The following is a 16,872-nucleotide window of genomic DNA, read 5'->3' as shown; positions in this document are numbered from 1 at the left end:
GCCCCCGGCCCCCCCACCCTTTTTCCGGAAACCTTTCTTTCCGGGGGCCCCTCTTTTTTGGAGCCCTTCAACAAACCCCTTCCTTGCCCCAAACCCCCCCAACCCCCAACAACCCCCGGGGGACTTCCCCCCCACAACGCGGTGGACCCTTCCGGGACCCCCCCCCCCCCAAACACCTCCCCTATCCGGGGCCCACAAGTACCCGCGCCCCGTTCCACCGCCGCCCCCTTTCCCCCACACCCCCCTTCCCTCCCGCCCCCCTTGGCCCAGGGCCCCGCCAAGCTCGCCGAGAAGCTCGACAGCGAGACGGACGAGCGGGCGCGGGCGCGCATCCGCGAGCGGCTTGACGCGCGCGGCCCGGAGTCGCTCGCCGAGCACGCCGACACCGAGGACATGGGCACCGAGGACGAGAAGCTGCTCGGCGAGATCGTCGCCGAGCTGCACGGGCAGGACTACTACATCATCGACAAGTTCCCGGCCGCGGTCCGCCCCTTCTACACGATGCCAGACCCGACCGACCCGCGCTGGTGCGCGCCCCTCTCCCGGCCCCGGTCGCGCGCGCCTGGCCCCCGCCCCTCACCGCGCCGTGGACTCGCCGCCAGGTCAAACTCGTACGACATCTTCATCCGCGGCGAGGAGGTCACCTCGGGCGCGCAGCGGGTGCACGACCCCCAGATGCTGCTCGACTGCGCCAAGGAGAAGGGCGTCGACCTCTCGCCCATCTACTCGTACGTCGACTCGTTCAAGTACGGCGCGATGCCGCACGCGGGCGGCGGGATCGGCCTCGAGCGCGTCGTCATGCTCTTCCTCGGCTTGCCAAACATCCGAAAGTCGTCGATGTTCCCGCGCGACCCGAAGCGGCTCAACCCGTGACGAGGCCCCGCGAGGAGCCAGGGCGGCGGGCCGCTTCCGCATAGGCCTCGGCCAGGGGCCACGGCCCGAGCGCCGAAAGATGAAACGGCCGCGTTGCCATTGGGTGCGCGCTGCCGCGCCGGCCGAGCGCAGACTCACGCGTCTGGCTGGCCCGCCGTTGTATGCAGCCCTGCCGGAGCAGCACCACACCCGGCGGGCCACCCCCAAACCCTATGGCCTTAAACCACGGGCACCGCCTCGGTATACAAAATGCGTCTGCGGGCTGACCCTCACTGCACGGCAAAAAGAAATCTATTGCTGGAGCCAGAGCGGCGCAGCACCGCAGCAGAGCGGCGCAGGCGACAACAACTACAACGCTTTGGAATGGAGGAGGCTAGCACGATCGACAGCCTCGCCGACGAGCTGTGGGTGTCCATCGCAGCTTTCCTGCCAGCGGCTGACCTCCTCCGCTTCGGCAGCGCGTGCCGCCGTGCGCATGGGCTACCGACCGACGCCCTGTGGCGCGCGCTCTGTGAGATGCGTTGGGCGGGCTGGCCGCACTACAAACTCTCTCCGGCTCGCGAGGCGTGGCTGGAGGAGAGGCTTCCGGCCACGACGTGGTGCGCGCGGTACCAGCACACCGAGACGGATGCGGCACGCACGACCATGACGCACGAGGACGTCTGCAGCTTGAACTGGCACTTCAACTTTACGCCTTCGGCGGGCGGGCAGGGCAAGAAGTCGCTCATGAAGGCGTCGTTTTCGGAGACGCAGCTCTTCATCCCGGAGTTTGCGCCGCTCGACTACCAGCTCGTGACGCCCGGCGGCATTGGGGCGGCGGCGCCGGAGGCTGCTGGAGACGGCAATGGCGGGGCGCTCTACGCGTTCCACAGCCTTGTGACTCAGCTCCTCACTGGCGCCGGCGAGGCGGCGGCGGCGGGCGGGGGCGGCGACGGGACGCAGCGGCAGTTCCTGCAGATCTCGCACTTCCCGCCGCACTGGGTGGAGCGGCTTGCAGACAGCCGCTGCTGGCTGGTGTACAACGACAACGTGACTTTGGTCTCGTGCGGGCCGGACTTTGAGCTGGGCGACTACGACGAGCGAGGGTTCCTCACGGTCCCCACACCGGCGGGATAGACGCGGGCGGACAGGCCGGCGAGCCCCGGCCGCGTCGGTTTTTACGATTTTCTCCCCCCCTTCCGTGAGTGCTTGTTGCTTCGATTGTTCTTACGTTTTAGTAAATCTGGTCTGAGCTCTGGGTGTTCCGCTCGAGTGTCTCTCACTGTGTTAGCCATGTCACCAATGAGTGTGGACTCGGCGCGTCGCGCCACAATATACCAAACTCCAAAGCGTTTCGTTTTCGCAATATAGATAGCACACGTCTCCGTTTTCGACACGCGGACACCCGCGGAGCGCGGAGCCGCGGTCCGCGCGGTCGTCTCTCACACTCCACAATCTCCATTCATGTGCATGCACATGTAGTACATGCACATGCATCAGTAATAGATTTACTATTTTTAGTTATATATTGTGCTCTGTCCGATATTGTGATTATACACACACGCGTCTTCTCTCTCAACCTCCCCGCGTCTCGTCGTGCCGGTCGTACCAGCACACGCCTGCCCCACAGCGTTCGCAGTCGGCGGGCGGGCGGCTCGAGAAGGAGAGGAGGACGGGGGGGGGCGGCCCCTCCCCCTTCGGCAGAGAGCCCACCGCCGTCTCCGGCAGCCTCTGCTCTCGCCAGCGCTCCGCCTCGAAGCTGCTCGAGGCGGGCAGTTGCACGAAGTCGGCGCAAGAGGGCGAGGCCGGCCGCCGCTCGTCGGCAGCGTGGGGCGGCGGCAGCGGAGGCGCTGGCGCGTGCGCCGCGGAGGGGCGGTCGTTCCAAAAGTTGACGAGGACCGTCCTCCTCGGGGCCTCGTCTGTCGGCCGCGGGCCGCGCGCAGTGCCGAGCGGCTGCAGCACGCCGTGCAGGAGATCTCCGCGGAAGAGGAGGAGCTGGTTCGGCGTCGGGAAGGCGAGCGCTGCGTGCGGAGGGAGAGGAGGCTCTAGCGTGGAGACGCCGCGGGCAACAACGCACCGCCGCTGCGCAAAGACGGCGGTCGCGCCGCCGATACCGTCCAAGTAAAAGACGGAGGATAGCGCCGGGTGCGCTACGCTGCTCTGGACGCCGTCTCGGCCCGGGAGAAGGCAGAGGTCCTGGTCGGTGTGGAACTCCTTTGGACAGTCGTCCAGAGCCTGCTCCTGCACCCACCACTCCCCGCCGGCGAGCCCGGCGGCCTCGTCCGCATGTAGTGGGGATGCCCCGCGTCGAATGAGCCGGTAGAGAGCGGCGACTAGCTGCTCGATCGGATGGGCCGCTGGCTCCTCGTCCGTGAGCGGCGCCCAGTGAGTGGCGCAGAGCGTTCTATGCATTGAGTCTGGCAGTGGCGGCTGCTCACTGTCGAGATACACGTTGACGGCCTGGACAACCGCAGCCAGCAGCGAGGGGTGCAGGACATCGCGGTAGACTGCGACTTCGCGCTGCATGTGAACTTGGCGGCTGATGTGTCGGCGCTGCTGACTGCACTCGGGTGGATCCAAAAGAAATTCCCAAGTACTTGATCAATGCTAGCGCATACACCCCTCTCCTTAAAATCCCTGTGTGGTGGCGGCGTGCCGTCCTCCCATCCCTCCCTTGGACCCTTGGGCGCCTCGTTTCTTTCTTTCTTTATCCAATGTCGGCGTGCCGTCCTCCCGTCCCTCCTTTCTCTTCTTTCTTTCGATCCTTGCCTGCCTTTCACTTAGGCTCGAGTCCCACTCGAGCTTGAGCACTTGAGCACTGGATGGGCCGATTCCGCATGCGGCATGGTAGCTTGGATGCTTAGAAGCGTGCACGCAGCTGGAAGGGCACCTTCCTACTGGCCGTACGATCAGGTCGTCACTGAATGCTTGATACTAAGGCCGCGAGCTATGCAGGCGGTCAGTTGTGCAGCAGGACACGGCCAGCAGCGCCGACAGGCTGTCGCAAGGCGTGATAGCATGGCCGCAATACGCCGAGTTCCCATAAAACAAGTAAAAAAATCGGGCAAAAAATCTCGAAAAAATCGGCGCCTGCGGCGGGCCATGGGACCCCATCTCTCCCCCGCATGGGTACCCTCTAGGGCCCCCGCGCCCCCCCAGAGACCGTCTCGGCAGCGAGGCCCATGATGGCGACGGCGGCGACGTAGGCGAGACAGCGGCGAGGGTGGCGACGGTCACGATGAAGGTGGCTTGACGAAATGGATGACGCTCGCCACACATCGCGCGCAACATGTGACATCCTCCAGGCTGTCGTCGTCCTCTAGGCGGCGCGCAGCGCGCCTCAGAGGCGACGGGCGGGCGCCCACTCACCGAGAGAGGTCAAAAACGCTCGGGGCCTGAGCTTGTGAGGTTGTGTGCGCACCGCCGCGCTGTGATGTGTGATGAGCTGTGACCTCACACGTCACAGCTCACACAAAAGCACGACCCCGGGCCCGAGATCGCACAGCATTCCTCCTAGGTAGGTAGGTAGGTAGGAAGGTGAAGAACAGTCAGGCTCCTCCTCACGCTCGGCTCTATCTAGGTCGCTTGTCCAGGCGCAGCACGTACCGCAGACTTAATTTCAGATCTCACGCACAGATCTGAGACACGGTTGAGAGTGTCTCGGGTGCAGGGTGTGAGGCGCTGCACCGCACGTACAGCAGGCATCTCTCTTCTCACGGGGTGCTCATGTCAAACATTGAGTTTGGATCCGCCGCCGCCTCGAGCACTTCCCTGCTTCTGAGCTTATCAAACGCCTTGGCACTGTGTTTGCGCCGGTTGTGCTGGCGCATCGTCGACGATCCCGCCGCGACTGCCTCTGGAACGTGTCTCACGACCTGCTGCCGGGGCTCAACGGAGGCAGCCAGCGTTCCCGAGTGCGCCAACGAGCCGCTGCCACCGCTCAGGAGGTAGACGCCGGCCGCTGCACCCAAGGCGCCGATGAGCAGCAGCGCCGCGCGTGGGCGACTTTTCTCGTCATCCATCCAGGTGTACTCCTGCGTGGCGGTGGGGGGGGGAGAGCGGTATGTTTTGCGCGCAAGCACGCGCGTGGCAAATGGCCAGCAGCGGCCGAACGAGAAAAAGAATTTTCAAAAACAAGGCCAGGCAATATTGCAAGAATCTCCCATCCCTCCCTAGGGTTGTCGGTTCTTTCTTTTCTTTTATGCCAATAATCTCGTGGGGGCGTTCAGGGCGGCTCGCACACACACACACACACACACACACACACACACACACACACACACACACACACACACACACACACACACACACACACACACACACACACACACACACACACACACATGCATGCACAGACACACAGCCCCTTCCCCTCCCCCCTCAAGACCTTCCCAAGGGTGAGGACACGCGCAGGCCGCACCTCTAGTGAGGCCCGCATAGTATGTGGGAGACTCATGCCGCCGCCCCTGCCACCCCTGTGTCAGTGTGCCCGTGGTAGTGAGAGACTGCCGGTGAGAAGCCGGAGGAAGGTCGCTAGACTGAGATGAGACCGCCAGTGGAGTTGGGATTCCACCGTGCACCGCGCTGCGAGCCTGTCGTGTCCCTTGTCAGGAGCAGGAGAGCCCACCTGTGCCCCTGATCGTCCTTCCAAAATCCTGCTCGTGCAGGTGGGGAGGGGTGGAGGGGACGGATTGAAGATCCCTCACACCAAGATCGTGCAGGGCGGGGACACATGTCCCTAAATCCCATCTCGTCTCAGATAAATAAATAAATAAAAACGGACACCTCTACTGTGAGATGGGTAAAAAGGAACAGGTCCCCGCCCTTGCGATCTTTGTGCAGGGTTCTTTGTGGGTGTGGTCGGCGACTAGCCGGGGTCGTCCTCCCGATGGGGGACTAGCACTAGCCGTCTTGGTCCACACATGGTCCCTCGGGTCCCTGCTGCTCCTAATCTCTTCGTACATCCTCCTGCTGATCTCCGCAAAGTCCTCCTCCCTCCCTCGTCTCGCCCTGCGCGTCTGCTCCGCCTCACCGTCTTCTGCCCTGCGTCGTCTGGCGACGGGTCCTCCATAGTCGGTCGAGGTCGCCGCCCTCCTCGTGCCTCTTCCCAACGTTCCCTCGGCGGCCGATGCCGTCTGGTCCGGCTCCGCCGTCCCCGGGTCTGCCCTGCTCTCTTCTGCGCTAGTTTCTGTTTCGTCATCACTGGCGTCCCTCCTCTTCTTTCTCCCCTTCTTGTATGCTTTGTACATCGCGTCGATTCCCTTTCGCGTGAGCACCATCCTGAAGCCCGCCCAGCAGCTGAACCGCTCCCTAGGTCGAAGGAGCATCGTCAGTCTCACCCACTTCGCTCGCTGCCCACCGTCTCCGCTCCCTCCCGCTTGAGCCGCCGTCGCGGCCCTCGTTCGTCCCACTGGCTGCTGGCCTGTCTGCACGTTACCTCCGTTATCCCTCCTCCTCCGCGACTCCCTCAAGGCCGGCCGGGCCTCCTTCCACCCAGTGAAGAGCTTCCTCAGCCACTCGATGTGTTCCTCTCTCTTCATTATGCGCGCCGTAGCCTCACCATTGAGCTGGATCCACCTCTGCACCGCTCCCGTCGCCGCCTCGGCCACGATTTGCAAGTTCCTCGTGACCCGGGCGCCAAGGTCCCTCCGACTCTTCTCCGAGAGATCATCTACCAGCGCCGGCAACACCCCCCCGACGGCTGGGGCTAGTGCATCGTACCCGTCCTTCATCCAGCACCCTATAGCGTGAGCCCTTCAGCGCAGCGACATGCGCCATCCTCAGCGTCTTCAGCGTATCCTTGGAGTCGGGTGCCGCCTGTGCTACTTTGCTGATCGTCGTCCCCGTCTGCGCTCGCGCTACTCTGAGGAACCATCTGGCCTGCTCCCTATTCCCCAGGCAGGCGCCGCTAAGCAAGTGCGCCATCGTTGCTCTAGGCGGGTTCTCATCTTCCTCGGTCCATTGCTGCGCGGCTTTCCGCACGATCGGACACAGCGGGTCTCGCTTTAGTGCTGCCCTCCTCGCCGCGTCCCTCGCGGCCTTACAGACGAGGCAGCCCCTGAGTTCGCTCCTTGTGGCGGCGCCCGGGGTCTCTCTCTCCCCGCCTCTCCCCGCATAGTCCTCTCGTGGTGCGCTCCGTGTGGCACCCCCGCCTGCTGCCGCACCCGCGCTCCCATGACGGTCTTTGTCACCACGTTATGATCATCCACATCGGCGAATTCAATCTCGCGCTCGCCGTGCTGATCCTCGATCCGCTGGCGCTTGTCCCATTTGTGTCTCGTCGTTCCCCTGACCACATCGCTCCACAGCGGCCCCGTCACCCCTGCCGTGTGCGACCCCGCCGTGAGCCCCTCGCCGAGCCGTCCTCGCACCCACTCGTTCGTGTGGCCGCGTGTGGCGTAAAATAGGTCCTCATCTCGTCTCAGATCTCGTCTCAGAGTTTTGACCCGTTTTTTATCTATTTATTTACCCTGTCCTCCTCCCCTATCCCTCGTTTGGTTTGTCTGTTTTCTTTCTTTCTTTTTACAATAATCTATGCATAAAGAGAACGGGGACGAGAAAGCGCCTCTACACGCCCGCGTAGCCGAGCTCCTGTGGTCGTGGGGAGGGAGCGGGCTTGAGCGCACCAGTGAGGACGTGGCGTGGGGTGGTGGGGGTTGCCGGGGCGGGCCCAGTGTATGCCGCGAGGGGGAGCTCGCGCCTCGTTCAGCCGCAGCATCTCTGCAACCTTCGCGTCCCGCTCCGCCTGCGCGCGAGACACCGGCGGGAGGGGAATGGACGGTGCAGTGGCTTGCGCGCGTGCGGGGCCGCGCCGCCGCGCCGCCTCCGCCGCCGCCGCCGCTAAGCGCTGCGCGGGCGGGGGGGCTGCGCCTCCTCGTCCTCGAAGCGAAACGCCTCGACCTCGGCGATCTCGAGCTCAAAGGGCGCCGTCTGCTTGTCTGCGACGAGCAGGCCGACCTCCTTGAGCGTCTCGAGGTTCATCGCCTGGCTGTGCTGCACGTAGCCGCGGGAGGTGAGCACGAAGGCGGAGAAGGGGAGGCGCAGCTCGCACCAGTCGCCCAGGACCGGAGACGGAGGCATGCGCGCCTGGTAGATGTCGACGTCCTCCCCGCCGAGGATGCCCACCGTCCGCAGGTTGAGCATGTAGCCGCGCCCGTCCGGCCGCACCCGCAGCCGGATCCCGTGGAAGTCCTTGAGGTCCCAGCCGTCGCCCTCGACGTCCGTCCGCATCGCGGCCCAGCCCGCGTACACCGCTCGCTTACCCGTCTCTGGGCTGACTGACGAGTTATCGCTGTCTATCTCTGTCACCGTTTGGCCGGCAAAGCGGGCGGTGCCCTCGCCCTCAGCCTCGCCCTGCTGCAGCTCGACGGTCGAGCTGCCGCCGTACTCGGCGTCGCAGTGGAGGGACCACCGGTCGCGCCAGCCCGCCGTGTCGAAGCGGAGCAGCGTCTGCTGCTTGCTGAGGTGCAAGAAGTCCTCGAGCCAGTCGTCGGTGCCGTGAGCGCCGCGCTGACGCAGGCGGGATAGGCGTCGCCACATGCAGGCACGGAGGAGAGGCTCGCCAATGCAAAACGGGTACCGCGCTCGATGCGGCGAGGTGGCGGGTGCGGCCGAAATCAGCCGGCGGGGTGCCTGGCTCGCGGGCGTTCAGTGAGGTTTTGACCAAGAATTCTTAAATCCGCGGGCCCCCTCATGCGGCCGCACGTCTACCTCCGTCATAGTGCCACGACGTGCGGCCTAGATTTAGCACACGCGCCTCAGCTCGCAAACACTCACCCATTTGATTGTCACTGTCCGTGAGTGCGAGACTAGGGCTAGCCGTAGGCAGCTAGCCCATGAGGAGAGCGTCCATAGACACCTCACTAGACCCCACATACGGTCTCGTCCGTGCCTCGCCGGCCGGCGAGATTGCTAGAGGTGGAGCACGCCTGCTCTAGCCTCACATGTCACTTCTTGTCGTCTGTTGTTTGAGTTGTGCCCTTGTTTGTGCCCTTGGCACCGTGGAGTGCTGGGGGGGGCGACAGGGAGGATGTGGCCCTGAGTTATGTGTACGCCGACTCAGGGTGTGTGGCAGCCAGCTGGCTGTGTGTCTTGTGAGCTTGTTTGTGTCTGTGTGTCGCTCGTGCGTGTCGTCATCATCTGTCCAGCGTCCACCCATACCGCGTTGGTGTCCAGTCCGAGCCTGGCTGTTCTTCACCTTACTACCTACCTACCTACCCCTCAGCGGAGCTGGGAATAGGACCGCCGCAAGCGGCGTGGCGTGGAGCGGTTGAGCATCCCTCCGGGGGCCCCTCTGCGCCGGGGAGGCGTTGTTGGAGGCTAGGACGCAAGCGTCCGTCGCCCTTTGCAAACTCGGGGCCCACTCCGCTACGCCTACGGCCTACGCGCCGACCCGAATTTGGAGGGCGTAAAAGTGTAAGGTGTTGCTGCGAAAAAGGGTTCGGACACATGGCGCAGCTCATGCCAAGAGCTAGAAGGGGAGCTAGAGAGAACGACCACCCTGTCCCGTTATTGCGTACACCAACACCACAAAAGCTCTCTCCTTGTCCTCACTCAGGGGGGTCACAACTACCGAGTCCCTCGACTAGCTGCCACGTTGCCGACCGAGAGCGGATCTCCTCCTGCTCCGCAAGGAGGGTGGCCAAGGCTAAAGTCTTGCCGGAGCCGGGCGCGTTGACGACTTGGAGAAGGTCGCCCTTGTACTTGTACTTGTAGAGATGCTCGAGGGGGTGCTTTGTGGGGCGGTGCGCAGCCAGGCCAGCAGTGAGGGGAGGCGCACCCTCACTCTCCTCGGTTGCAGAGCTCGTCGGAGGCTGCGGCACGACGGGAGGGTCGCGATAGCAGTCCTCGGGCGAGCCGACGCGCATGTCCAACCAGTGCTGGGACTCGTTGTGACGGCAGACGCCGGCTGCCTCTCCAACCGCTTCTGCAGCGTCCTTCTTTGCCCTTGCATGGGCTTGATCCGATTCCGCAGCGTGTCGTCCCCAGCGGCGGTGCTGCGCGGGAGGCGGCCGCGGGCACGCTGGGCTCGATCAGCGGCTTTCCCTCAGTTGCTCCGAAAGCACGGATTTGGCGGACGTTCTTGGCTTCAATTTTACGGATGTCTTGGCACCAGCTGAAGGCTTGCGTCCGTCCACGAGTTCGTGCACGGTATTCGGATTTTGCTATTTGTTCGTGTGTGGGTATATTGCAGATTTGTCAATGGTACCGCGTCTGCGACGCGAGCGTTGTAGATCCCTGGGCGAGGGTGGTGGAGGGGGGGGTCCGGCGGCGGAGCAACCACCTCCTCCCGGCGTGCCGGGAGGCAGGATGTCATCCCCCGTGATCCAGACCGCCCCGTCGGAGGTAGACCGCTCGTCTAGCCAATCAGCCTTAAGCGAGCGGTCTGGCCGTTGGGGGTGGCCATGTGTGTATCGATGAAGGATGTGAAATAAAAACAATAATTAAAGAAAAGGGACAGCTCTAGCTCTTTACATGAGCCTGCAGGAGAGTGGTAAAAGGAGCAAGTCCCGATGTGGAATATATGTGTCGATGGGAGCTCATGGATGTCAGGGTATGTAACCAGGCTGCAGGCAGACTGTACTTACTGTACGGCTCTATCCATAGAGATGGGTAAAAGGAGAGGGTTGAACCCCACTGCGCACTGGCCCGATGAACCGGCGCGAAGTCTCTCTCAGCCTCGGTGGCGGCCGAGTGCGGTTGCGGCCGCGAGCGAGCCCACAGTGACGCCGAGCACAAACGCACACGCGACGCGGCGGTCTGGGAGCCGCACGACGGCATCAACCCTGATCGTACCCACCCGTTCGCCGGAGCACATGCGCTGGCCTACCTAAACGGCCATCTGTTTGTTAGTTGCGCTGGCCATGGATGGGACGCCGGGCGCAACGCCGGCATCTCCATCATTGATGTGCGATCTGAGATGACGCAGCAGCCTGTGGTGAGTTCTCAAGACGAGTTTTGTGTGCGGGTGTACAATGGGGCTTTCCACCTCGTGCAGCAAATCGCAATCGCGACGCGCAGCCGCAGCCCTGCGGCAGGAAACGGGGTCGTGGGCACCGGCATCACGGTCGATGGGGCGCGCATGTGGGTGGCCCTTAGCGATTTGATCGAGAGCGAGGCCAACAGAGGGCGCGAAATGCTGGCGGGTAAGCTGGCCCTATTCGTGCAAGCGGGATGAACCGAATGAACACGCGACTCTCCGCAAGTACGACGGACTTGCCTGACTCGCTATGTGGTCTAGTATGTGGTGACACGGTGACGGCTGGAACGGCAATCAAGGCTTGACCGAGTAGTCCCACAACAGTCGGGACGAGGGGGGCAATGGCCAGGAAGAGAGCTGCGGAGGTCCAAAAGAAGGGACGGGACAGAGCCGGCGCCTGCGCGGGCCGCGATGTGTCCATATCCCCACGCCGGCCGTGGAGCGTCCGCCTGCTTCGTTCGCCGAGTGCGAGAGGGAACAATAACCAGCGAAAAAGCCTGAGCAAAAGTAAAGCGGGGTCAACACACTTGCCCTCCCGTGTTTGTAGCCTGGCGTTTGTGCCCCGTTTGTGCCGCGTCCCGTGCCCCCGAGTTCATTTTACACACCACGGGAGCCGCCTAAGCTCAAGATCGCCGCCTGGGACGCCGGCGCGGTATGGGCAGTCGCGGCCGCGGATTCTTTTCTCTGTGAGAGGGGATGCCCGGCTCGCGCGGCGCGGGCGGCGCATGCTCGGGCGAGGCGGCCTCTTCCGGCCTACTGGGCAGCCTTCCCAAAGAGGCCGTGCAAGCGGCTGCGGAAGGCGACGAGGCGGCGCTGCTGGCGTGGCTCGACAGCGACGGGCAGGTCAACGCGACTTGCGTGGTAGGCAATGGGAGCGGCGTCACCGCGCTGATGCTTGCCACCCACCACGGCCACGAGCGGGTGGTCGAGTTGCTGCTGCTGCGCGGCGCCTATATCAACCAGCAGAACAGCCACGGCGACACCGCGCTGATGACCGCCGCCGCTCACGGCCACGAGCGGGCGGTCGAGCTGCTGCTGCAGAGAGGCGCGGGTATCAACCTGCGGAACAGCGACAGCGACACCGCGCTGATGAACGCCGCCTTCAAAGGCCACGAGCGGGTGGTCGAGCTGCTGATGCAGCACGGCGCGGAGATCAACCAGCAGATGAGCGACGGCGTCACCGCGCTGATGCTAGCCGCCGGTTTTTGCCACGAGCGGGTGGTCGAGCTGCTGCTGCAGCGCGGGGCGGAGATCAACCTGCAGGCCAGCGACGGCCTCACCGCGCTGATGAGCGCCGCCATCCACGGCGCCGCCGCCATTGTGACCCGCCTGCTTCGGGCGGGCGCGGATACGAGGCTGCGCTCTGCGGACGGCAGGTCCGCGCTGCAGCATGCCAAGGAGAACGGCCACAGCGCGTGCGTCGACGCCTTCCGGCAGCACATCGCGGAGGTGACTGCGAGCCGGCGCGAGGCGGCGGCGGGCGGCGCGGGCGGCGCTTCCTCGGGCGAGGCGGCGGCGGGAGCGAGTGCCGCGTCCTCTTCCAGCTCGTTGGGCAGCCTTCCCGCAGAGGCGGCGAGAGCGGCTGGGCGAGGCGACGAGACGGCGCTGCTGGCGTGGCTCGACAGCGGCGGGCGGGTCAACGCGACTTGCGGGGTAGGCGATGTGAGCGGCATCACCGCGCTGGCGCTCGCCGCCATGGGAGGCCACGAGCGGATGGTCGAGCTGCTGCTGCAACGCGGCGCGGATGCCAACTTGCAGAGGAGCGAAGGCGGCACCGCGCTGATGCTAGCCGCCGCTCACGGCCACGAGCGAGTGGTCGACTTGCTGCTGCAGCGCGGCGCGGAGATCAACATGCAGAACAGCAAAGGCCGCACCGCGCTGATGCTCGCCGCCATCCAAGGCCACCCCGCCGTCGTGCGGCGCTTGCTGCGGGCGGGCGCAGACATGACGCTGCGCACTGAAAGCGGCAGGACGGCGCTGCAGCTGGCCAGGAAGAATGGCCACGCCGAGTGCGTGCGCGCCTTCGAGGAGCATGCGGCGGCGGAGGCGGAGGCGGAGGCAGCGGCGAGGGAGGCGGAGAGAGCGGCGGCAGAGGCGGATGCGGCGCGGCATGCCGAGGCGCTGCTGGCGGAGGAGGAGGCGGAGAAGGAGGCGGGGGGGCGCGACAAGGAGAGCAAGAAGGGCAAGAAGAAGAAGAAGAAGGGGAAGGGCGGAGGTGGAGGCGCTGGGCCGTCGCGGGAGCCCGAGGATGAGGCAGCGCTGGCGGCGGGAGAGGAGGCAGAGTTGGCGGCGGCGCTAGAGGAGAGCGCGAGGCTGGAGGAGAGGCGGGCGCCCGACGAGCAAGCGTCGTCCTCTTTGGCTGCAGAGAGGCCGCCTTCGGTGGAGGAGGAGGAGCCGCCGGACGACTTCGTCTGCCCAATCACGACCGAGGTGATGAGCGACCCGGTGATGGCGGCGGATGGGCACTCATACGAGCGGACGGCGATCGAGCGTTGGCTCGCGACCAAGTCGACGAGTCCTCTGACGGGCGGCGAGCTCGACCACACTTGTATCTTCCCAAACCACTCGCTGCGTCGGATGATCCGAGAGTGGCAGAAGGCGCAGTGACCCCCCCCCCCCCCTCTCTAGTGTCCTCTTTCTCGCATGCACTGACGTGGCATCCGCGCACGCGCGCACCCCGCACACCGAGGGCTTGGATTACTACACGTGTATACAGCGAGCTGGGAAAAGAAAAAACCCGTTCGCGCTACCCAGCCTGCTAGCTGTACTGCACACATGCATGCCATGCACAGACACACAACCCCTTCCCCTCGCCGCTCAAGACCTTCTCCCAAGCCCAAGGGCGAGGACACGCGCAGGCCGCACCTCTAGTGAGGCCCGCACAGTATGTGGGAGACTCATGCCGCCGCCCCCTCGTGCAGGTGTGGACCCTGTCCTCCTCCCCTATCCTCGTTTGGGTTCTCAATTTTCTTCTTTCTGCGGCGAGGGCGGTCGAGTGCACGGAGCTAAGTGCCTCGCCGTCCTCGCGGGAGTCGCTTAGGCGGCTCCAGTGGTGTGCCTGTGTTAGTGCCAGTGCGCGCCAGTCCCGTGCCCAGTAAATAAATAAATAAACAAAGAGCTGGACAAATACCAAATTCCAAATCGCAAACATAGAAACCCAAACACAGGCGGCGACGTGGCATACGAGCTCATAGGAGAAGGAGGCGCACAACTTCCAAGGACGCACGAGCGAGCGAGACAGCAGCAATAAATAAAACGCGCACGCCAAACGAGGGGTGGGAGAAGGACAGGGTCCCCACCTGCACGAGCAGGATCTTGTACCCGTGCCCAGTAAAGAAAGAAAACATCACCCCAAGGGAGGGATGGGAGGACTGCACGCCGCGAGAGAGAGAGAGAATTCTTGATACGAAACCACGACGACACACACCAGTCGACTCGCATCGGTTGCCTCCATGAACGGCGGAGCTATTCTCGCGTCCACACCACACCTGGCTCCAACGTGGACACGCCCATAGCTGGGGACACTACTAGGTCACGCATGGCATCAGAAGTTTTATCTCTGGGCCCCGAAAGGCATCTCTAGCAGCGTCGTTACGCATGCGCCCTCCCCTCCTGGGCGCATACGCCTCACGTCTCGACAGAGCATAAGCCCTTGGCGTGTGACGAGACGAGTTCTTCGCCATCGCAGCGAGCAGCAAGCCACTCTCCGCAGCAGCCGGAGGCATCGCCGCAGCACTGTCTGCGCCGCGGTCCCGCACCCGTCGACGAAGCTCCCCCCGCGGAAGACCGCGCGTAGCGACGCCTTGACGATCGAGATGAGCGCGCTTGAAGCTCGCCCACCTACTGCCCCTGAGAGTTGGTTACCGAGTGGGATCAGCTCCCCCCCTTGGGATCGAAGCCGCCACACCTCGCACCCAACATCCCAGGCAGGATCAGAGAGAGACTCCGCACCGGACACCGCCCGGGCACAGACCCCCTACCCGTCGGACTACGCCTGGACCCCTCACAGAGCAGCCCACGCACAGGTCACGCATCGGCAGATTTGACACCTGGTTCAGGCGTAGACAGCACACACTGGTCACAGTTGCATAGCCCTGCCGGGGGGGACGAGTTCGCAAGGTTAATATTAATCTCTGTCTCTCTCTCTCTCTCTCTCTCTCTCTGCACGCCGCCACCGTGTTGTGCGAGGAACGTCCTAAAATTCTTCTTTCTCTCGCTAGCTGACCACCCAAGACAGCTTGGAGAGCTCCCGGTAACGCTACATTTCGTAACGATCGTCGCTATTGGCCATCTGCCTCCTGCAGCCTCTGTTGGGGCGGAATGCGCGGGGTTTTCGGCGCGATGCCTCCGGCTAGTACACGGTACTGCTCTGCCGCAAACTCTCCTGCGCTCGCGTGACGTGTGGGGCGCACGCACTGCGCTCGAAAGTCGCGATTTGGCAATAGGCGCTCGAGCCGGCGCGCAGTGGAGGGGGCGCCGCGCAGGGGGATCGGGGGGGTGCGAGAGGGGGCGTGGGTCGGGCGCGCACCGGCCGGCTCCGGGAGCGGCCGTCACGTCGAAGAGGGGACCTGGTGCTGCTCGAATGATGACGCATGCCGCTCTGCTGCGCCGCCGATAGCCCCTCTTCCGAGCCGGCGCGTGGCGGCGAGCCGCGGCCAGTATCGCTGGTGCGGTGGAGGCGGCAGCTTGCATCGGCCGGCAGCGGGTGCGGCCATCACGTCGATGAGGGGGGGTTGTCGGCGACTCGTGTGGCTCGAGGCCTACGCTGCGCCGCCCAAGCCCTACTGCCGATCCAGCGCCTGGCGTTTGGGGCGAGCCGCGGTCGTCGTCGCTGATGGTATATGGCGGCGGCGGCGGCGGCTCGCCCTTCCCTCCGGCCGCAATTCCGATCCCGCCGCGCTCGCGGGAGGTGGCGCGCCCACCGCGGCACGGCCGTGGCTGCGCATACACCTTACGCCCTTTCTCCTCAACGGCTATCCGTGCTTGCTGTGCCCCTGCGTGGTGTGTTTCAAGTTCTTACAACCCAAGGTGATAGAGGGCAAAAAGATCGATTGCGCTCTTGCCGATCCGCACCTACCTAGGCTCTTGGGTGGCGCGCCCCAGCTCTTCACAACGAACCTGGTCCGGGTACTGGCTGGGCATGCCTGCGCGGGCCCGCCAGTTGCTTGGCGCTCGTCTGACGCGGCAGCGACGCCCCGCGCCGCCGCCCCTCCCGCAATCGCCCGGTACGGCGCCGGCGTGGGAGCTGCTCCTCTTCTCCCTGCTTGGCGCACTATTGGTTTCTCTCGTCTTACGGCGCCGCACCCGCCGGAGCTGGAGCCGGAGTGCTGGTGGTGGCATCGCATCGGCGCGGAGGGTGCGCCAGTTCGTCCGCGCCGAGTTCGATAAGATCTCCGCCGCTGACGCTCGCGCCGAGTTCGAAAAGATCTCCGCCGCGGACGCTCGCGCTGAGTTCGGAAACGCTGGCACCGAGTTCGGAAAGGCCTCCGCCGCGGACGTCTCGCCGCCTCCGGGGCCGGACAGGGCGGAGCCCGCTCAAGCGACGCCTGCAGTGGCAGAGCCAACGTGCGACGTGCTCTCCCCGCAGCTTCCCTTCCCGTGGTCGCCTCCCACCGTGGCGGACGTGGAGGAGGACTCGGAGGAGGAGTACTTGCGAGGGTACGTGACGCGCCGCAGCGCCGTCGGCGCCACCCCCTCGCCCCAGTCGCCGTCCCGTCTGACGGCCCGCTCGCACAGCTCCGGCTACCTCGGCTCGCCCTACAAGACAGCGGCCAGCGCGGAGGCAGTGGACGATGCGGGCGATGCGGGCGATGCCGCTGCGATTGAGGCGGAGGCGGCACAGGCCGAGACACAAGCCAAGGCGGCACAGGCCGACGCGGTGGCAGCGGCAGAGATTGCGGCGAGAAGGGCGGCAGAGGCGGCGGCAGCAGCGGCAGCGGCGGCGGCGGCGGAAGCAACGGCGGAAGCGGAGGCGGCGGCGGCATCGGTGGAGCCGGGCGCTGCGTCGCCCGGCGGCGGCACGGGCCTTGCTGACGGCGGGC

At 64.8% G+C, this 16,872-nt stretch overlaps 8 protein-coding genes across 8 annotated transcripts in view; 5 read left to right on the top strand and 3 right to left on the bottom strand.

Moving 5' to 3' along the window:
- EMIHUDRAFT_415539 (aspartyl-tRNA synthetase) overlaps window positions 1–1,122 on the top strand; it is a 3,819-nt gene extending 2,697 nt beyond the window's left edge. Inside the window, exon 7 of the mRNA XM_005780137.1 lies at window positions 295–1,122. Coding sequence (XP_005780194.1) covers window positions 295–873 — 579 coding nt within the window. The 3' untranslated portion in view covers window positions 874–1,122. The remainder of the gene's footprint in view (window positions 1–294) is intronic.
- Window positions 1,123–1,236: 114 nt separating this feature from the next.
- Window positions 1,237–2,355, top strand: EMIHUDRAFT_204718 (hypothetical protein; the record flags this gene model as incomplete). The annotated part of the gene is made up of 3 exons (XM_005780136.1): window positions 1,237–1,749; window positions 1,861–1,968; window positions 2,335–2,355. The coding sequence occupies 3 exons, from the start codon at window positions 1,237–1,239 to the stop codon at window positions 2,353–2,355; spliced, it is 642 nt and encodes a 213-aa protein (XP_005780193.1).
- A 72-nt stretch (window positions 2,356–2,427) lies between these two features.
- EMIHUDRAFT_204717 (hypothetical protein) lies at window positions 2,428–3,378 on the bottom strand (the record flags this gene model as incomplete). The annotated part of the gene is made up of 1 exon (XM_005780135.1): window positions 2,428–3,378. One exon carries the CDS (start codon window positions 3,376–3,378, stop codon window positions 2,428–2,430), a length of 951 nt encoding a protein of 316 aa, XP_005780192.1.
- Window positions 3,379–4,565: 1,187 nt separating this feature from the next.
- Window positions 4,566–4,874, bottom strand: EMIHUDRAFT_204716 (hypothetical protein; the record flags this gene model as incomplete). The annotated part of the gene is made up of 1 exon (XM_005780134.1): window positions 4,566–4,874. One exon carries the CDS (start codon window positions 4,872–4,874, stop codon window positions 4,566–4,568), a length of 309 nt encoding a protein of 102 aa, XP_005780191.1.
- Window positions 4,875–5,774: 900 nt separating this feature from the next.
- On the top strand, window positions 5,775–7,254 carry EMIHUDRAFT_204715 (hypothetical protein; the record flags this gene model as incomplete). The annotated part of the gene is made up of 5 exons (XM_005780133.1): window positions 5,775–5,786; window positions 5,926–6,166; window positions 6,407–6,494; window positions 6,751–6,849; window positions 7,161–7,254. 5 exons carry the CDS (start codon window positions 5,775–5,777, stop codon window positions 7,252–7,254), a joined length of 534 nt encoding a protein of 177 aa, XP_005780190.1.
- A 438-nt stretch (window positions 7,255–7,692) lies between these two features.
- EMIHUDRAFT_100138 (complex I intermediate-associated protein 30) lies at window positions 7,693–8,391 on the bottom strand (the record flags this gene model as incomplete). The annotated part of the gene is made up of 1 exon (XM_005780132.1): window positions 7,693–8,391. One exon carries the CDS (start codon window positions 8,389–8,391, stop codon window positions 7,693–7,695), a length of 699 nt encoding a protein of 232 aa, XP_005780189.1.
- A 4,873-nt stretch (window positions 8,392–13,264) lies between these two features.
- Window positions 13,265–13,929, top strand: EMIHUDRAFT_204711 (hypothetical protein; the record flags this gene model as incomplete). Its single annotated transcript, XM_005780131.1, has 2 exons — window positions 13,265–13,434; window positions 13,818–13,929. The coding sequence occupies 2 exons, from the start codon at window positions 13,265–13,267 to the stop codon at window positions 13,927–13,929; spliced, it is 282 nt and encodes a 93-aa protein (XP_005780188.1).
- Window positions 13,930–15,971: 2,042 nt separating this feature from the next.
- Window positions 15,972–16,872, top strand: part of EMIHUDRAFT_204709 (hypothetical protein) — a gene marked incomplete at both ends in the record, with an annotated part of 1,794 nt that continues 893 nt past the window's right edge. Inside the window, one exon of the mRNA XM_005780130.1 lies at window positions 15,972–16,709. Coding sequence (XP_005780187.1) covers window positions 15,972–16,709 — 738 coding nt within the window. The remainder of the gene's footprint in view (window positions 16,710–16,872) is intronic.

The sequence above is a fragment of the Emiliania huxleyi genome, assembly GCF_000372725.1.
Source record: "Emiliania huxleyi CCMP1516 unplaced genomic scaffold EMIHUscaffold_22, whole genome shotgun sequence".
In the NCBI taxonomy this organism is placed as follows: Eukaryota; Haptophyta; order Isochrysidales; family Noelaerhabdaceae; genus Emiliania; species Emiliania huxleyi.
The sequence above is the reverse complement of the archived record's forward strand: the minus strand, read 5'-3'. Positions and strand labels throughout refer to the sequence as shown.